The 19,065-nt window shown below is 37.7% G+C and overlaps 1 protein-coding gene across 1 annotated transcript; it reads right to left on the bottom strand.

Moving 5' to 3' along the window:
- Positions 1-50: 50 nt before the first annotated feature.
- LOC115925908 lies at positions 51-5,641 on the bottom strand. The gene is made up of 4 exons (XM_030989953.1): positions 5,495-5,641; positions 3,029-3,164; positions 2,644-2,709; positions 51-599 (listed from the first exon to the last, which is right to left on the bottom strand). The coding sequence occupies exons 1-4, from the start codon at positions 5,609-5,611 to the stop codon at positions 586-588; spliced, it is 333 nt and encodes a 110-aa protein (XP_030845813.1). The 5' UTR covers positions 5,612-5,641; the 3' UTR covers positions 51-585.
- Between the last annotated feature and the right edge of the window lie 13,424 nt (positions 5,642-19,065).

Here is a 19,065-nt window from a genome sequence, read left to right on the forward strand (position 1 = left end):
ATAGTTACTCCTTTCACGACATGAACAAAAGTAAATTACCCGAGGAGGAATTATTACGTCATTGCATTTAATGAGACCCTTTTGTGCACAATGTGTCAGAGAATGAAGCTGCTGATCAAAAATTTGACAATTTACAATCGGAACATACTGTTTAGAATTTAGATCATTGATTCTTATTGATGTATACACCTCAATGGTTTCCTTTGCACGTTTTTTTCTACATAAATTATGGAGCACATGTACAAAATTGTACTCTTTAATGCATTATATCAACAATCAAATTTCTAGTGAATTGACGAACCTGTTGTCAACACAAAACTATATTGGGCTTTATATAAGCATATTGATACTTTACTTTTGAAACGAGATTCAAAATGGACTAGATATAGTTATTGATTTTTTTTATATTTTAGAGGCAAAGTTATGAATTCGTTGGGGTTAGGATTAAGGTCAGTGATGGCTGATCACCGATGATTTTTTTTTCTCGCATCGATTTGACAAAGGTCTCAACAAACAGAGAAGACGTGTGACCACAGGCACATGGAAAAGATCCAACTAGTATGCTTCACGAACTTTTCGATGCGCTTATTTCCCCTGAGCTGTAATAAAGAAAAGGGACAATATAAAGATTTATTAAACATATAATTATCTTCTAAGTTATTTTTTTGCTGTATCCTTACAATGCGCATGCACCGATTGCATTTCAGAAACAGTAGTGTTATATGATATGGTGTGATTCTGCTAGCGGGATAATTATGTATAATATATGCACTCTTAAAGGGCAAGTCCACTCCAAAAATAACTTGCTTACAATAAAAGCAGAAAAATCAGACAAACCAATCAAAAAACGTTTGAGCAAAATCGGATAACTAATAAGAAAGTTATGAATTTTTGAAAAAGTATGTAAAACTATGGAGCAATGAGAATCACAACACAATTTGCCAAGATGGTTATCAGTTTGTGACGTCATGTCCTCACAACTTATCAATTGCTTTATATAGTTTAATCCCATTAATTTCCCTTTTTATCCCCCAAAACTTGATTTCCCAATGCCTTTGCCCAGGTTATATGATTTGTATCATATTGCGTGCATGACATTTCCCAAAAACTTTTATGAATTTTGAAGAATTGATACTATTTTCTGAATATTGTATTTCATAATTATTGATTTTTATATAAATAGTTTATCAAAAATTTTCATGATTTAACTGGACATAAATTACTCTTTATTTGTGCATCCACACATCAAAAAATACTACAATCTAACTTGGATGCTGGAGTGAAGAAATATGATTCTTAGGGTGAAAATAGGAAATTTATATTATCAATATAAAGAAAATAATTAGTGGATAGTGAGGACCATACGTCGCAGACTCATGAGTGAGTTGCCAATTTGTGTAGTGATTTTCAAAGTTTTTAATGTCATTAAAAATTCATAACTTTCTTATTAGTTATCTGATTTTGCTCAGACTTTTTTTGATTGGTTTGTCTGATTTTTCTGGTTCTATTGAAAGTAAGTTATTTTGGAGTGGACTTGGGCTTTAAAGCAGTGTAGAGTTTGGTACAATTTTGAATATAAGAGGTAAAAATGGGAAGATGCATGCTTGTTTAAACATTACCGCACTTAAAAGCCTTCTTGTGTCAAGCTTGTCGAGTACTACTTAATTTATAGTCTTTAAAACAACACACTAATTTATAATTACAATGCCGGTGATCATGACCATCGTCAATATTACCAATAACATTGTTTATGCCTGTACTGGACATCCACGAATCATATATCAGCGTTAAAAGTAAAGACCAGTGTTCGAAACGATTCCATGACATTTGCTCCGGCGACAATTGCTCCGCTGTAAATTTCATACACTAATCGAATGGCTAACTTCAACCCTGGATTCAACACTATACCCTACCCTAAACCTAACATAAAACCCTATTGAAACCCTAACCCTAACCCTACATCTTAGACGAAATAAAGCCCGGAGCAATTGTCGCAGGAGCAAATGTCGTGTCACCGTTGGAAACGCCCCAATATCAAAAAATTAAATGGAAGCTCTTATCACCAATCATGTGAAAGAATATGTTTTGACTAATACATGATGATACAAATTTTGCCGGGAAACCGCCTACTAATTGATATATTTGGTAAATTAGTTTATCTATTGGTGTGTGAGAGATAAACGCATGTGTCGCGCACGTGTGCGTATAGTCCCATATACATCTTTCTGTGTGCAGGGCTTGTAACTTCACGAAGACTGGGCCAAATTTCTTATCATTTTGATGATTCCAGAACCTTGCAGTACACACCAATACTTATATGCTAGATGATCAACCTTTTCTGATCGATTCCACAACGTTTCTTTCACAATGCAATGCATGACCATAACTGGTCTTTATCTTTAAAAGTATTGTTATCATCAACTTAATCATTACGTTAAAAATGTCATCGATCATTTTGAGGATGGTAACGGAGGTATATAGATTACAGCGGAAGAAATATTATCTTGCCCACTTTACAAGTTTGTCTTCCTTGACTTTTAGAGGTGTCGAATCAAAAAATTGAGAGGTGGATTATTATCATTCATAGAAGGAGCATTTTATGTCGTATGCATTTTTCTTTAGATTTGGAAATATTGTTCATACCTCCGCCATGCAGACACAAATCTTTTGCATTTCCACTCAGACCATCACAAACTCCATCCTCTGTAACTGCAATACAAAAATAAAAGACAACAAAATAACCGAAACAATAATAAATCAATAAGTCAAATCTAATCAAACAAAACTTGGTTGGTAATTAAAGTTATCACTAAATATCATCGGCCAGGATAAGAAGTGATAAAAAGTATCTTTCTAAAAGTGCAAACTTTCTACAAATCTGGTCGGATTATGTCAAAACATCATTGCCATATTGGCACATTTCAATAGGTGACCGCACAAGCATACGACTATTGGTATTGCTTTAGGTGAAAAAAGAAGAAATCGTATTCGTTTAGTTGGTTAATACCATTATAAATAAATTGCTTACCGCTGATATGGTTCTCCTCGGCACTCAACGCAGCGGAATTTTCGATCTCATCTTCCTGGACAAAAACACTTGCTGCCACGGCCAAGGCAATCAGAAAGTAGAGAGCAATCATGGTTTTTGACGCCATTTTCAAAGTCTGAGGAAAATAGAATAAACATGACACATTTTGATCATTTGGTCAAAGTTACAGTGACATTGCAACACAATTAAGAATGTCAGCATAGAATAGTGACGTACTGAAACGTTACTTTTCCCACTCATCAAGAATGAAAAGAAAGCCGAAATCGAACAATATATATAGTTATAACGGAAACTGAAGGAACAAATCAAGCCAAAAATAACGGGCAGTGAGACGGCAGGCTGCCCTAAAATACGGGAATTGCGGTTTACTGTGATGAATGCAAGGCGGAAGGCTGCCGAATGTCTCCATTCAATCATATTCTCCGCTTTCTGAAATCAAACAACTGAGTATGTTTTGAATGCCCTGTTAAAAGACGTTGTTCCCGTTCCCTTCTGCACTGCTGTCTTTACCCCCACCCTCCTTGATAATGCGATAATAATGATTCAACGAATAGTTCCATTTTTCCAAAGAATAGAAGTAGGAGAATATAATGTCTTTAACATGCTATCATGGCACAGAAAATATTTAGAAATTGAATTTAAAGAATGATCTAAAAACAGTGCTTGACATATATACTACCTTGAAACATTACTCATACTTACGTAAAGCTAATCTCAGTGAGCTCTGGTATGGGAATCGTATTTTGAGAGAAAATTGCTACGATTTATTCTGGATTGTTTATCCTGCAGCAGATTTCCTTATCTTCATATTATGCTCATTTCTTAGCCACTATACATTTTTTACCAAAATTATTTTGCACATGTCATTTATTTGTAATATTGAACTTTTTGTGTAAATTTCGTTGGATTCTGTGAGAATTTATTTTCTATATTTACCAGAACTCAAGATTATCTTTAAACTTACCTTCCCAAATTATTAACTACTTTCAAAACACTAACTGTTTCAAATTCATGCTTGGGTATGAGCCATTATAATTTGAGCATGTTTGTTTGGTAAAATGTACCCGAAATTGGGTAAACATACATTAGCTAGTGGTGGTATAATATTCCCAATAAACAATTGTGTTTTTTAACCTCCTATTTGTACCAATTTACTCAATTTTCTAAAAGGGGAAGTCCCCCTGATATTGAGTTGTTAAACAAAATGAAAACAGAAGAATGAGAGGAACGGGTCAGTGAAAGTTTGAGCAAAAACCGAATAAAAATTAGAAAGTATAGAGTTTTTGAAGATTCAATCAATCAAACACGGTTATCACCCATTTTCCCTGTACTAAACGACTTTACAAACTTTAAAAGTTTATAAATTCCATCAAAAAATGTTCAATCATACATTCACCCTGAATATAATCGTTGCAAATATGTTTTATACATCCAGAAATGTATGAAACCAATCTATTCTGTCATCAATAACTGAGAAAATGAAAGTTCATGACAATTTCTGCACAGACCAAATTGGAGAGGGGTTCGCAAGATACGTCACAGTGTTGCCAACTTTAGGAAAGTAGATGTATTAAAGTCAGTGTGAGTAATGAGTCAGTGTAATAAGTCAGTATGAGTAAATGAGGATTAATGCCTTACCAAAGGACACCTAGCGCCCTTTAGTGTTACAAACACGGGACCTCCCATTACGAGTTTTAATACTGGGCCATTTCTATGGTGGCCCTGAAGGGACATCGCAAATAGATGAGATCGCGAATTATTCACGACGAAATTGGCGACGAATTCACGATATCGTCAATTTCGTCGTGAATAATTGGCGATAAAATTCACAACGTCGCCAGTAGACGAAAATGCGAATTATTCACGACGAAATTGGCGACGAAACCAGCCAGCCGTGAATCTCGTCGTGAATGTTATCGCCAATTATACACGACGAAATTGACGACGTCGTGAATTTCGTCGCCAATTTTGTCGTGAATAATTCGCGATTTCGTCTATTCGCGATGTCCCTCCAGGGCCACCATACATCTCACTCATTAGAGTTGCAAAAGCAAAGCTCCTGATTAATGTGCACTAAAAGCCCGCTGCGCAAGAGGCGAAGAAATGTCTGGAGAAATGCAGACCTACGCTCTACAACTGAATTTACTCTAATTATTCCCAAATCCAGACCCTCAACTCAGCTTCGAAAATATCCCCCTTTCCTGTCTTACCATTTTCAAAAGATCCCTTCAAAAAAATACTTCTTCCCTCAATAATAAAGTATGATTTACCTATTTATGAGTTTTAAGTTTCTCTCTTCACATTCTGTTACTTGGTAAGCGAAAAAGTCCTCTTTGTTTTAGCGCTCCTAAATAATCGATATCATTATCAGTACAATCACAAACTGACGCAATCAGAAAGACGACTTATATGCAACAGGCATAACGTAAGGGCTATTGGGCCTACCTGATTTTGATGCGGTATTCGAGCAGAATTCTGTGAGATGATGATATACTTTCTCGTAGCTTGATGTGACTGAGTGTCTCTATCCAGCTTTCTGTTGAAGTACTGACTAGATAGCATCTAGTTTTATTATAGAATATCACATCATGCCATGATCATCTGCTCGTGAACAACAAAATCACCGCATAATTATTCAACAACTTGCTGGTGGATAAAACTTTAAAAAATTGTAAAATATGACCTCGGAACAAATTGTTTGATTATTTTTATCCAAAATTGTAATCATGCTCAATGTCATCATTCTAGCATCCAGGGTCGGCGATTTCTTTTCATGGCCGGGGGTACGAAATGCGAGGGACGAGGGAGCAGTGGCGTAATGAGCAGAAACGGTAGAGGATAGTTCCTGGGTCTTAATATTACCTTACAAAGCTGCTGCGCATGCGTGATATGCGTGAACCACTTTTTTTTTACAGGAGACAGAGCTTGCCAAAGATATATCTTCCAACTTTTCCTTCATATCTTTCTTTCTCTCCTTTCTTCAATAATGTTTCACTCTTTCTTTCTTTCTTTCTTTCTATCTTTCTCAATTTGTTTGTTTGTTAGTGTGTTTGTTTGTTTCTTTCTTCCTTTCTAGTTCTTCTTTCATTTTCTGCAATGCCATATAATTATGTGAGAACAAATTAATTGCAAGCATTTACAAAGTCACTTCATGACGGCTTTATACTTCAAAACGTCTTCAACTCTCTCTTATACTAGGCATATGATTCCCTCCTCTTATCCCACCTATATCCCCTTTTCAAAACATATATTTATATTGTGTTTGTTTAAATTATTTCAAAGATAAATTTATATTGCATTTTTTATTATTGGAAGGTAATATTGAGAACCAGGAACTATCCTCTACCAAAAACGTTAGGGGGGGGGGGGAAGAAAAAACTCGGAATCACCACCACTCTTAGGTGTTACGCAGGCCTTGCCAACGTTTTTTTCAAAGTGGGGAGGGGGGCTAAAGTATTTACGATCAGGTAGAGCAAAGCGAGCGAAGCAAGTGGAGCGTAAATTGGCGTGGGGTCCAGGGGCACAGCCCCGGGTTGGGTCAGGGGTTTTAGGCATTTAATTAAGGTCAGATGAACATCCATGGGGCGAAGCCCTCGAAACTTCAGGGTAAAAACCGATTGAACAAAAACCGATTAAAAATAAGGAAGTATAGAGTTTTTGAAGATTCAATCAATCAAACACGGTGCAAATTGGCAATTCTGTAACAATTATTGTGAGGCCATCACCCATTTTTCCTGTACTAAAGAAATATAAAAGCTTATAAATTCCACCAACAAATTTTCAATCATATATTCAACTTGAATATAATCGTTGCAAATATGTTTTATACATCCAGAAATGTATGAAACCAATTTATTCTGTCATCAAAAACTCAAAAAATGAAAGTTCACGAATTTGTCTGTAAAGACCAAATTGGAGAGGGGTTCGCAAGATACGTCACAGTGTTGCCAACTTTAGGAAAGTAGATGTAAGTGAGTGTGATTAACGAGTCAGTGTAATAAGTCAGTATGAGTAATGAGGATTAATGCCTTACCAAAAGACATCTAGCACCTTTTAGTGTTAAGAACATGGTACCTCCCGGTTAAGTTTTAATACTGGGCCATCTCACTCATTAGAGTTGCACAAGCAAAGCTCCTGATTAATGTGCACTAAACGACCGCTGCGCAAGAGGCGAAGAAATGTCTGGAGAAATGCAGACCAACGCTCTACAACTGAATTTACTCTAATTAGTCCCAAATCCAGACCTTCAACTATACCGAAAAAAACGTTTTACAGTGGCTGCTTCGAAAATATCCCCCTTTCCATCAAAAAATTAACCTGTCTTACCATTTTTAAAAGATCCCTTAAAAAATACCACTTTCCTCAGTAATAAAGTAAGATTGACCTATTTATGAGTTTTAAGTTGCTCTCTTCACATTCTGTTACTTGGAAAGCGAAAAAGTCCTTTTTGTTTTAGCGCTCCTAAATAATCGATATCATTATCAGTACAATCACAAACTGACGCAATCAGAAAGACGACTCATGTGCAACAGGCATAACGTAAGGGCTATTGGGCCTACCTGATTTCAAAGCGGTATTCGAGCAGAATTCTGTAAGATGATGATATACTTTCTCGTAGCTTGATGTGACGTAGTGTCTCTATCCAGCTTTCTGTTGAAGTACTGACTAGATAGCATCTAGTTTTATTATAGAATATCACATCATGCCATGATCATCTGCTCGTGAACAACAAAATCACCGCATAATTATTCAACAACTTGCTGGTGGATAAAACTTTAAAAAATTGTAAAATATGACCTCGGAACAAATTGTTTGATTATTTTTATCCAAAATTGTAATCATGCTCAATGTCATCATTCTAGCATCCAGGGTCGGCGATTTCTTTTCATGGCCGGGGGTACGAAATGCGAGGGACGAGGGAGCAGTGGCGTAATGAGCAGAAACGGTAGAGGATAGTTCCTGGGTCTTAATATTACCTTACAAAGCTGCTGCGCATGCGTGATATGCGTGAACCACTTTTTTTTTACAGGAGACAGAGCTTGCCAAAGATATATCTTCCAACTTTTCCTTCATATCTTTCTTTCTCTCCTTTCTTCAATAATGTTTCACTCTTTCTTTCTTTCTTTCTTTCTATCTTTCTCAATTTGTTTGTTTGTTAGTGTGTTTGTTTGTTTCTTTCTTCCTTTCTAGTTCTTCTTTCATTTTCTGCAATGCCATATAATTATGTGAGAACAAATTAATTGCAAGCATTTACAAAGTCACTTCATGACGGCTTTATACTTCAAAACGTCTTCAACTCTCTCTTATACTAGGCATATGATTCCCTCCTCTTATCCCACCTATATCCCCTTTTCAAAACATATATTTATATTGTGTTTGTTTAAATTATTTCAAAGATAAATTTATATTGCATTTTTTATTATTGGAAGGTAATATTGAGAACCAGGAACTATCCTCTACCAAAAACGTTAGGGGGGGGGGAAGAAAAAACTCGGAATCACCACCACTCTTAGGTGTTACGCAGGCCTTGCCAACGTTTTTTTCAAAGTGGGGAGGGGGGCTAAAGTATTTACGATCAGGTAGAGCAAAGCGAGCGAAGCAAGTGGAGCGTAAATTGGCGTGGGGTCCAGGGGCACAGCCCCGGGTTGGGTCAGGGGTTTTAGGCATTTAATTAAGGTCAGATGAACATCCATGGGGCGAAGCCCTCGAAACTTCAGGGTAAAAACCGATTGAACAAAAACCGATTAAAAATAAGGAAGTATAGAGTTTTTGAAGATTCAATCAATCAAACACGGTGCAAATTGGCAATTCTGTAACAATTATTGTGAGGCCATCACCCATTTTTCCTGTACTAAAGAAATATAAAAGCTTATAAATTCCACCAACAAATTTTCAATCATATATTCAACTTGAATATAATCGTTGCAAATATGTTTTATACATCCAGAAATGTATGAAACCAATTTATTCTGTCATCAAAAACTCAAAAAATGAAAGTTCACGAATTTGTCTGTAAAGACCAAATTGGAGAGGGGTTCGCAAGATACGTCACAGTGTTGCCAACTTTAGGAAAGTAGATGTAAGTGAGTGTGATTAACGAGTCAGTGTAATAAGTCAGTATGAGTAATGAGGATTAATGCCTTACCAAAAGACATCTAGCACCTTTTAGTGTTAAGAACATGGTACCTCCCGGTTAAGTTTTAATACTGGGCCATCTCACTCATTAGAGTTGCACAAGCAAAGCTCCTGATTAATGTGCACTAAACGACCGCTGCGCAAGAGGCGAAGAAATGTCTGGAGAAATGCAGACCAACGCTCTACAACTGAATTTACTCTAATTAGTCCCAAATCCAGACCTTCAACTATACCGAAAAAAACGTTTTACAGTGGCTGCTTCGAAAATATCCCCCTTTCCATCAAAAAATTAACCTGTCTTACCATTTTTAAAAGATCCCTTAAAAAATACCACTTTCCTCAGTAATAAAGTAAGATTGACCTATTTATGAGTTTTAAGTTGCTCTCTTCACATTCTGTTACTTGGAAAGCGAAAAAGTCCTTTTTGTTTTAGCGCTCCTAAATAATCGATATCATTATCAGTACAATCACAAACTGACGCAATCAGAAAGACGACTCATGTGCAACAGGCATAACGTAAGGGCTATTGGGCCTACCTGATTTCAAAGCGGTATTCGAGCAGAATTCTGTAAGATGATGATATACTTTCTCGTAGCTTGATGTGACGTAGTGTCTCTATCCAGCTTTCTGTTGAAGTACTGTCTAGATCAGGCCTTCTCAACTAGTTTATTAGAAGTGCCAAAACGAAAAGAATTTGTAGTTGAAGTGCCACCCTGTAAGATCGACTGTGCTGCGAGGGAGCGTAGTGACCGAGCCGAAAATGGGTGGGGTCCAGGGGCGAAGCCCTAACAGGGGTAGCAGGGGGCTGAGCCCCCTGAAGCTCGTTGATTTAAGGCTTTCTAAAGGCCCAAATGGGGCAGTTTTAGCACCATTTCATTCCACAATATAATCAATCATAATTTCATATTGATGTGAAAAAATTAGTAAAATTCCTGAGTAAAATTACACTGGAGGTATATTTATATGTAGTTTTTTTGTGTGCAACAAACACGGGAAATGTCAAAATAAAGTGAAATTAAACAAACGAAAACGAGATGTTTCCAGATATTGGCAATGTTGAAATATCTCATCGTAAGCTAATTGTTGTTCAGAGCTTTTAAATTCGTATAAAATGGTAAAAACGATAAATTCCCCCTTTCTTCCTGTTTGTTAATAAAACAGGCATTTAGGGCTCGAATTCGACTGCAACTTCTTGATTTAGCTGAGTATTTAATTATAAAATATATATTCTCTTTTTTTCTGTTTTTTGTTTTGTTGTTGCAACAGTCGCGCGCCACTCCGACTGACCGCAAGCGCCACAAGTGGCGCGCGCGCCGCCAGTTGAGAAGGCCTGGTCTAGATAGCATCTAGTTTTATTATAGAATATCACAGGCTGCCATGATCATCAGTTCTGCTCGTAATCAACAAAATCCCCGCATAATTGGATATAGTATTCAACAACATGCTGGTGGATAAACCTTTCAAAAATTGGATTAAATATGACCTCGGAACAAATAATTTGTTTGATTATTTTTTATCCAAAATTGTAATCATGCTCAATGTCATCATTCTGGCATCCAGGGGCGGCGATTTCTTTTCTTGACCGGGGGTGACGAAATGCGAGGGACGAGGGAGCAGTGGCGTAAAGAGCAGAAACGGTAGAAGATAGTTCCTGGGTCTCAATTACCTTACAAAGCTGCTGCGCATGCGCTATATGCGTGAATCACTTTTGAACAGGAGACAGAGCTTGCCAAAGATATATCTTCCAACTTTTCCTTCATATCTTTCTTTCTCTCCTTTCTTCAATAATGTTTTGCTCTTTCTTTCTTTCTTTCTTTCTATCTTTCTCAATTTGTGTGTTTGTTAGTGTTTTTGTTTGTTTGTTTCTTCCTTTCTAGTTCTTCTTTCATTTTCTGCAATGCCATATAATTATGTGAGAAAAAACTAATTGCAAGCAATTACAAAGTCACTTCATGACGGCTTTATACTTCAAAACGTCTTCAACTCTCTCCTATACTAGGCATATGATTCCCTCCTCTTATCCCATCTCTATTCCCTTTTCAAAACATATATTTATATTGCGTTTTTTTATTATTGGAAGGTAATATTGAGAACCAGGAACTATCCTCTACCAAAAACGTTAGGGGGGGGCAGAAAAAAACTCGGAATCACCAGCACTCTTATATGTTACGCAGGCCCTGCCAACGTTTTTTCAAAGTGGGGAGGGGGCTAAAGTATTAACGATCAGGTAGAGTAAAGCGAGCAAAGCAAGTGGAGCGTAAATTGGCGTGGGGTCCAAGGGCACAGCCCCGGGTCGGGTCAGGGGTTTTAGGCATTTAATTAAGGTTAGATGAACATCTACGGGGCGAAGCCCCCGGAAGTTCAGGGTAAAAACTGATTGAGCAAAAACCGATTAAAAAATAAGAAAGTATAGAGTTTTTGAAGGTTCAATCAATCAAACACGGTGCAAATTGGCAATTCTGTAACATTATGTTGTGAGGTCATCACCCATTTTCCCTGTACTAAAAGAATATAAAAGCTTATAAATTCCACCAACAAATTTTCAATCATACATTCAACTTGAATATAATCGTTGCAAATATGTTTTATACATCCAGAAATGTATGAAACCAATCTATTCTGTCATCAATAACTGAGAAAATGAAAGTTCATGAAATTTTCTGTATAGATCAAATTGGAGAGGGGTTCGCAAGATACGTCACAGTGTTGCCAACTTTAGGAAAGTAGATGTAAGTCAGTGTGAGTAATGAGTCAGTGTAATAAGTCAGTATGAATAATGAGGATTAATGCCTTACAAAAGGACATCTACCGCCCTTTAGTGTTACGAACATGGTACCTCCAGGTTAAGTTTTAATACTGGGCCATCTCACTCATTAGAGTTGCAAAAGCAAAGCTCCTGATTAATGTGCACTAAAAGACCGCTGCGCAAGAGGCGAAGAAATGTCTGGAGAAATGCAGACCTATGCTCTACAACTGAATTTACTCTAATTATTCCCAAATCCAGACCCTCAACTATACCGAAAAAACGTTTTACAGTGGCTGCTTAAAAACATCCCCCTTTCCATCAGAGAATTAACCTGTCTTACCATTTTCAAAAGATCCCTTAAAAAAAAACTTCTTCCCTCAATAATAAAGTATGATTTACCTATTTATGAGTTTTAAGTTTCTCTCTTCACATTCTGTTACTTGGTAAGCGAAAAAGTCCTCTTTGTTTTAGCGCTCCTAAATAATCGATATCATTATCAGAACAATCACAAACTGACGCAATCAGAAAGACGACTCATGTGCAACAGGCATAACGTAAGGGCTATTGGGCCTACCTGATTTTGATGCGGTATTCGAGCAGAATTCTGTGAGATGATGATATACTTTCTCGTAGCTTGATGTGACTGAGTGTCTCTATCCAGCTTTCTGTTGAAGTACTGACTAGATAGCATCTAGTTTTATTATAGAATATCACATCATGCCATGATCATCTGCTCGTAAACAACAAAATCACCGCATAATTATTCAACAACTTGCTGGTGGATAAAACTTATGAAAAAATATGACCTCGGAACAAATTGTTTGATTATTTTTATCAAAAATTGTAATCATGCTCAATGTCATCATTCTAGCATCCAGGGTCGGCGATTTCTTTTCATGGCCGGGGGTACGAAATGCGAGGGACGAGGGAGCAGTGGCGTAATGAGCAGAAACGGTAGAGGATAGTTCCTGGGTCTTAATATTACCTTACAAAGCTACTGCGCATGCGCTATATGCATGAACCACTTTTGTACAGGAGACAGAGCTTGCGAAAGATATATCTTCCAACTTTTCCTTCATATCTTTCTTTCTCTCCTTTCTTCAATAATATTTCACTCTTTCTTTCATATCTTTATTAATTTGTTTGTTTGTTAGTGTGTGTGCTTGTTTGTTTCTTCCTTTCTATTTCTTCTTTCCTTTTCTGCAATGCCATATAATTATGTGAGAAAAAACTAATTGCAAGCATTTACAAAGTCACTTCATGACGGCTTTATACTTCAAAACGTCTTCAACTCTCTCTTATACTAGGCATATGATTCCCTCCTCTTATCCCACCTCTATTCCCTTTTCAAAACATATATTTATATTGCGTTTTTTTAAAATTATTTCAAAACATAAATTTATATTGCATTTTTTATTATTGGAAGGTAATATTGAGAACCAGGAACTATCCTCTACCAAAAACGTTAGGGGGGCAGAAAAACACCTCGGAATCACCACCACTCTTACATGTTACGCAGGCCCTGTCAACGTTTTTTCAAAGTGGGGAGGGGGGCTAAAGTATTTACGATCAGGTAGAGCAAAGCGAGCGAGGCAAGTGGAGCTTAAATTGGCGTGGGGTCCAGGGGCACAGCCCCGGCGGGGGTCAGGGGTTTTAAGCATTTAATTAAGGTAAGATGAAGATCCTTGGGGCGGAGCCCCCAGAAGTTCAGGGTAAAAACCGACTGAGCAAAAACCGATTAGAAATAAGAAAGTATAGAGTTTTTGAAGGTTCAATCAATCAAACACGGTGCAAATTGGCAATTCTGTAACATATGTTGTGAGGCCATCACCCATTTTCCCTGTACTAAAAGAATATAAAAGCTTATAAATTCCACCAACAAATTTTCAATCATACATTCACCCTGAATATAATCGTTGCAAATATGTTTTATACATCCAGAAATGTATGAAACCAATCTATTCTGTCATCAAAAACTGAGAAAATGAAAGTTCATGACATTTTCTGTAAAGACCAAATTGGAGAGGGGTTCGCAAGATACGTCACAGTGTTGCCAACTTTAGGAAAGTAGATGTAAGTCAGTGTGAGTAACGAGTCAGTGTAATAAATCGGTATGCGTATTAATGAGGATTAATGCCTTACCAAAGGACATCTAGCGCCCTTTAGTGTTACAAACATGGGACCTCCCGGTTAAGTTTTAATACTGGGCCATCTCACTCATCAGAATTACAAAAGCTAAGCTTCTGATTAATGTGCACTAAGAGCCCGCTGCGCAAGAGGCGAAGAAAATGTCTGGAGAAATGCAGACCTATGCTCTACAACTGAATTTACTCTAAATATTCCCAAATCCAGACCCTCAACTATACCGAAAAAACGTTTTACGGTGGCTGCTTCGAAAATATCCCCCTTTCCATCAGAGAATTAACCTGTCTTACCTTTTCCAAAAGATCCCTTCAAAAAAATACCTCTTTCCTCAGTAATAAAGTATGATTTACCTATTTATGAGTTTTAAGTTTCTCTCTTCACATTCTGTTACTTGCATGGTAAGCGAAAAAGTCCTTTTCGTTTTAGCGCTCCTAAATAATCGATATCATTATCAGTACAATCACAAACTGACGCAATCAGAAAGACGTCTCATGTGCAACAGGCATAACGTAATGGCTGTAGGGCCTACCTGATTTCAATGCGGTATTCGAGCAGAATTCTGTGAGATGATGATATACTTTCTCATAGCTTGAGTGTCTCCATCCAGCTTTCTGTTGAAGTACTGACTAGATAGCATCTAGTTTTAGTATAGAATATCACATCCTGCCATGATCATCTGCTCGTAACCAACAAAATCACCGCATAATTGGATATAGTATTCAACAACATGCTGGTGGATAAAACTTTCAAAAATTGGATTAAATATGACCTTGGAACAAATTGTTTGATTATTTTGTATCCAAAATTGTAATCATGCTCAATGTCATCATTCTGTCATCCAGGGGCGGCGATTTTTTTTCATGGCCGGGGGGGGGGGGGGGGGGGGCGAAATGCGAGGGACGAGGGAGCAGTGGCGTAATGAGCAGAAACGGTAGAGGATAGTTCCTGGGTCTTAATATTACCTAACAAAGATGCTGCGCATGCGCTATATGCGTGAACCACTTTTGTACAGGAGACAGAGCTTGCCAAAGATATATCTTCCAACTTTTCCTTCATATCTTTCCTTCTCTCCTTTCTTCAATAATATTTCACTCTTTCTTTCATATCTTTCTCAATTTGTTTGTTTGTTAGTGTGTGTGCTTGTTTGTTTCTTCCTTTCTAGTTCTTCTTTCACTTTCTGCAATGCCATATAATTATGTGAGAAAAAAACTGATTGCAAGCATTTACAAAGTCACTTCATGACGGCTTTATACTTAAAAACGTCTTCAACTCTCTCTTATACTAGGCATATGATTCCCTCCTCTTATCCCACCTCTATTCCCTTTTCAAAACATATATTTATATTGCGTTTTTTATTATTGGAAGGTAATATTGAGAACCAGGAACTATCCTCTACCAAAAACGTTAGGGGGGGGGGGGAGAAAAAAACTCGGAATCACCACCACTTTTGCATGTTACGCAGGCCCTGCCAACTTTTTTCAAAGTGGGGAGGGGGCTAAAGTATTTACGATCAGGTAGAGCAAAGCGAGCGAAGCATGTGGAGCGTAAATTGGCGTGGGGTCCAGGGGCACAGCCCCGGCGGGGGTCAGGGGTTTTAGGCATTTAATTAAGGTCAGATGAACATCCATGGGGCGGAGCCCCCGGAAGTTCAGGGTAAATACCGATTGAGCAAAAACCGATTAAAAATAAGAAAGTTTAGAGTTTTTGAAGATTCAATCAGTCAAACACGGTGCAAATTGGCAATTCTGTAACATATGTTGTGAGGCCATCACCCATTTTCCCTGTACTAAAAAAATATAAAAGCTTATAAATTCCATCAACAAATTTTCAATCATACATTCACCCTGAATATAATCGCTGCAAATATGTTTTATACATCCAGAAATGAATGAAACCAATCTATTCTGTCATCAAAAACTGAGAAAATGAAAGTTCATGAAATTTTCTGTATAGACCAAATTGGAGAGGGGTTCGCAAGATACGTCACAGTGTTGCCAACTTTAAGAAAGTAGATGTAAGTCAGTGTGAGTAATCAGTCAGTGTAATAAGTCAGTATGAATAATGAGGATTAATGCCTTACCAAAGGACATCTAGCGCCCTTTAGTGTTAAGAACACGGGACCTCCCGGTTACCAGTTTTAATACTGGGCCATCTCACTCATCAGAATTACAAAAAAAAAGCTCCTGATTAATGTGCACTAAGAGCCCGCTGCGCAAGAGGCGAAGAAATGTCTGGAGAAATGCAGACCTACGCTCTAAAACTGAATTTACTCGAATTAGTCCCAAATCCAGACCCTCAACTCAGCTTTGAAAATATCCCCCTTTCCATCAGAAAATTAACCTGTCTTACCATTTTCAAAAGATCCCTTAAAAAATACCTCTTTCCTCAGTAATAAAGTATGATTTACCTATTTATGAGTTTTAAGTTTCTCTCTTCACATTCTGTTACTTGGTAAGCGAAAAAGTCCTTTTTGTTTAAGCGCTCCTAAATAATCGATATCATTATCAGAACAATCACAAACTGACGCAACCAGAAAGACGACTCATGTGCAACAGGCATAACGTAATGGCTGTAGGGCCTACCTGATTTTGATGCGGTATTCGAGCAGAATTCTGTGAGATGATGATATACTTTCTCGTAGCTTGATGTGACGGAGTGTCTCTATCCAGCTTTCTGTTGAAGTACTGACTAGATAGCATCTAGTTTTATTGTAGAATATCACATCATGCCATGATCATCTGCTCGTAAACAACAAAATCACCGCATAATTATTCAACAACTTGCTGGTGGATAAAACTTTAAAAAATTGTAAAATATGACCTCGGAACAAATTGTTTGATTATTTTTATCCAAAATTGTAATCATGCTCAATGTCATCATTCTGGCATCCAGGGGCGGCGATTTCTTTTCATGACCGGGGGGACGAAATGTGACGGACGAGGGAGCAGTGGCGTAATGAACAAAAACGTTGGGGGGGGGGGGGTCAAAAAAACTCGGCATCACCACCACTCTCACATGTTACGCAGGCCCTGTCAACGTTTTTCAAAGTGGGGAGGGGGGCTAAAGTATTTACGATCAGGTAGAGCAAAGCGAGCGAACCAAGTGGAGCGTAAATTGGCGTGGGGTCCAGGGGGAAAGCCCCGGCTGGAGGTCAGGGGCGGAGCCTCCTGAAACTCAGGGGTTTTAGGCATTTAATTAAGGCAGATGAGCATCCAAGGGGTGGAGCCCCCCGGAAGTTCAGGGGTTTTAGGCATTCAATTAAGGTCAGATGAGCATCCATGGGGCAAAATAGATTGTATAAAGAAGAATGCAAAACATTTCACTAACCAAGAAACTATACTTAGAGAAATCGTAAAGTACTATGAATGTTTGTACAAGGGTATGAATGTATGAATGGTAGCCCGATGGAGCTTCACTGTCGGAAATTGATAAATATTTAGATTCGATCGAACTCCCGACTTTTAACGGACGATGAAGCAATGTAATGTGAAGGATTGGTTACTGAAGAAGAATGTCGACAGGCTATTGTTTCCATGAAAAACAACAAGTCACCTGGCAGTGATGGTTTGTCTGTGGAATATTTTTAATGTTTTTGGGACGACGTAAAATATCTGGTTATAGACTGTATAAATGAGGGTTTTCAACAAGAGAAACTATCTGAATCCCAAAGATTAGCTATTCTAACTTTGTTATATAAGAAAGGGGATAAACAGAGTTTGGACATCTAGAGATCAATGTCTTTACTGAACACTGACTACAAGATCTTAGCTAAGGTGTTATGTAAAAGACTGAAAAATGTTATATGTAAATTGATATCCTCTGATCAGACAGGTTACTTGAAACAACGCTCTGCAATGAAAATTTACGTTTAGTTCAAGATAATATTGAATATTGTGAATCCTGTCATTCGCCAGGTATATTTCTCTTTCTTGATTTTTAAAAAGCGTTTGATGTAGTCAATCATGATTTTCTGTTTCAATTATTAAATAAGCTCAAGTTTAAAGAATAATTCATTGGTTGGATCAAAGTAATTTATGCTAATACGATAGGAAGTGTGATAAACAATTGTTTGGTTTCTCAAAAATTTGAAATAAGACGAGGAATAAGGCAAGGCTGCCCGCTTTCTGTGTTACTATTCATCCTTGTTGTTGAAGTAATGGCCTTAAAAATCAAGCAAAATAATGAAATACATGGTATCACGGTCGTCTCTGCAAATAACGGTATGTCAAAAGTTTTTAAAATATCACAATTAGCCGATGACGCTGTCCTTTTTCTTAATTCCATTGAATCTGCTAACATTTCACTTGAAGAAGTCAGAAGGTTTGGACATTTTGCTGGGCCAAGCTTAAATGTCATGAAAACAAATGCAATAACAACGACACCTAAAATAGAGTTTATACAAGATTTAAGATGGAATGATAATCCAGTCAAGTAATTATGTATATATTTAACTAGACTAAAAAAGAATGTGATCGACTGAACTGGTCTGTGAAACTTAAAAAGGTTAAATCGATTCCAAATTTCTGAAAGATGAGAAATTTAAGCATTTATGGTAAAGTTGTTATAATTAAATCACTTATAATATCACAATTTGTGTATGTTGCTTCAGTATTACCCATTCACCCTACCTCTCCTCCAATCCACCCTACCTCTCCTCCAATCCACCTTACCTCCACCACTCATCCATCCACCCTACCTCTCCTCTATCCACCCTACCTCCACCTCTCCTCCATCCACCCTACCTCCACCTCTCATCCATCCACCCTACCTCTTCCTCTCCTCCATCCACCCTACCTCCACCACTCATCCATCCACCCTACCTCTCCTCTATCCACCCTACCTCCACCTCTCCTCCATCCATCCTACCTCCACCTCTCCTCCATCCACCCTACCTCCACCACTCATCCATCCACCCTACCTCTCCTCCATCCACCCTACCCCTACCTCTCCTCCATCCACCCTACCTCCACCTCTCCTCCATCCACCCTAC

The sequence above is a fragment of the Strongylocentrotus purpuratus genome, unplaced genomic scaffold (genome assembly GCF_000002235.5).
Source record: "Strongylocentrotus purpuratus isolate Spur 01 unplaced genomic scaffold, Spur_5.0 spur5_scaffold_19, whole genome shotgun sequence".
Lineage (NCBI taxonomy): Eukaryota > Metazoa > Echinodermata > Echinoidea > Camarodonta > Strongylocentrotidae > Strongylocentrotus > Strongylocentrotus purpuratus.

Bases quoted from the DNA above. Each gene is read 5' to 3' on its own strand.
- LOC115925908 (XM_030989953.1), bottom strand. From the start codon at position 5,611: ATGCTATCTAGTCAGTACTTCAACAGAAAGCTGGATAGAGACACTCAG. The intron at 3,165-5,494 runs GTAGGCCCAATA...TATTTTCCTCAG, and splicing joins GAATACCGCATCAAAATCAG to ACTTTGAAAATGGCGTCAAA. The intron at 2,710-3,028 runs GTAAGCAATTTA...TTTGTATTGCAG, and splicing joins CGAGGAGAACCATATCAGCG to TTACAGAGGATGGAGTTTGT.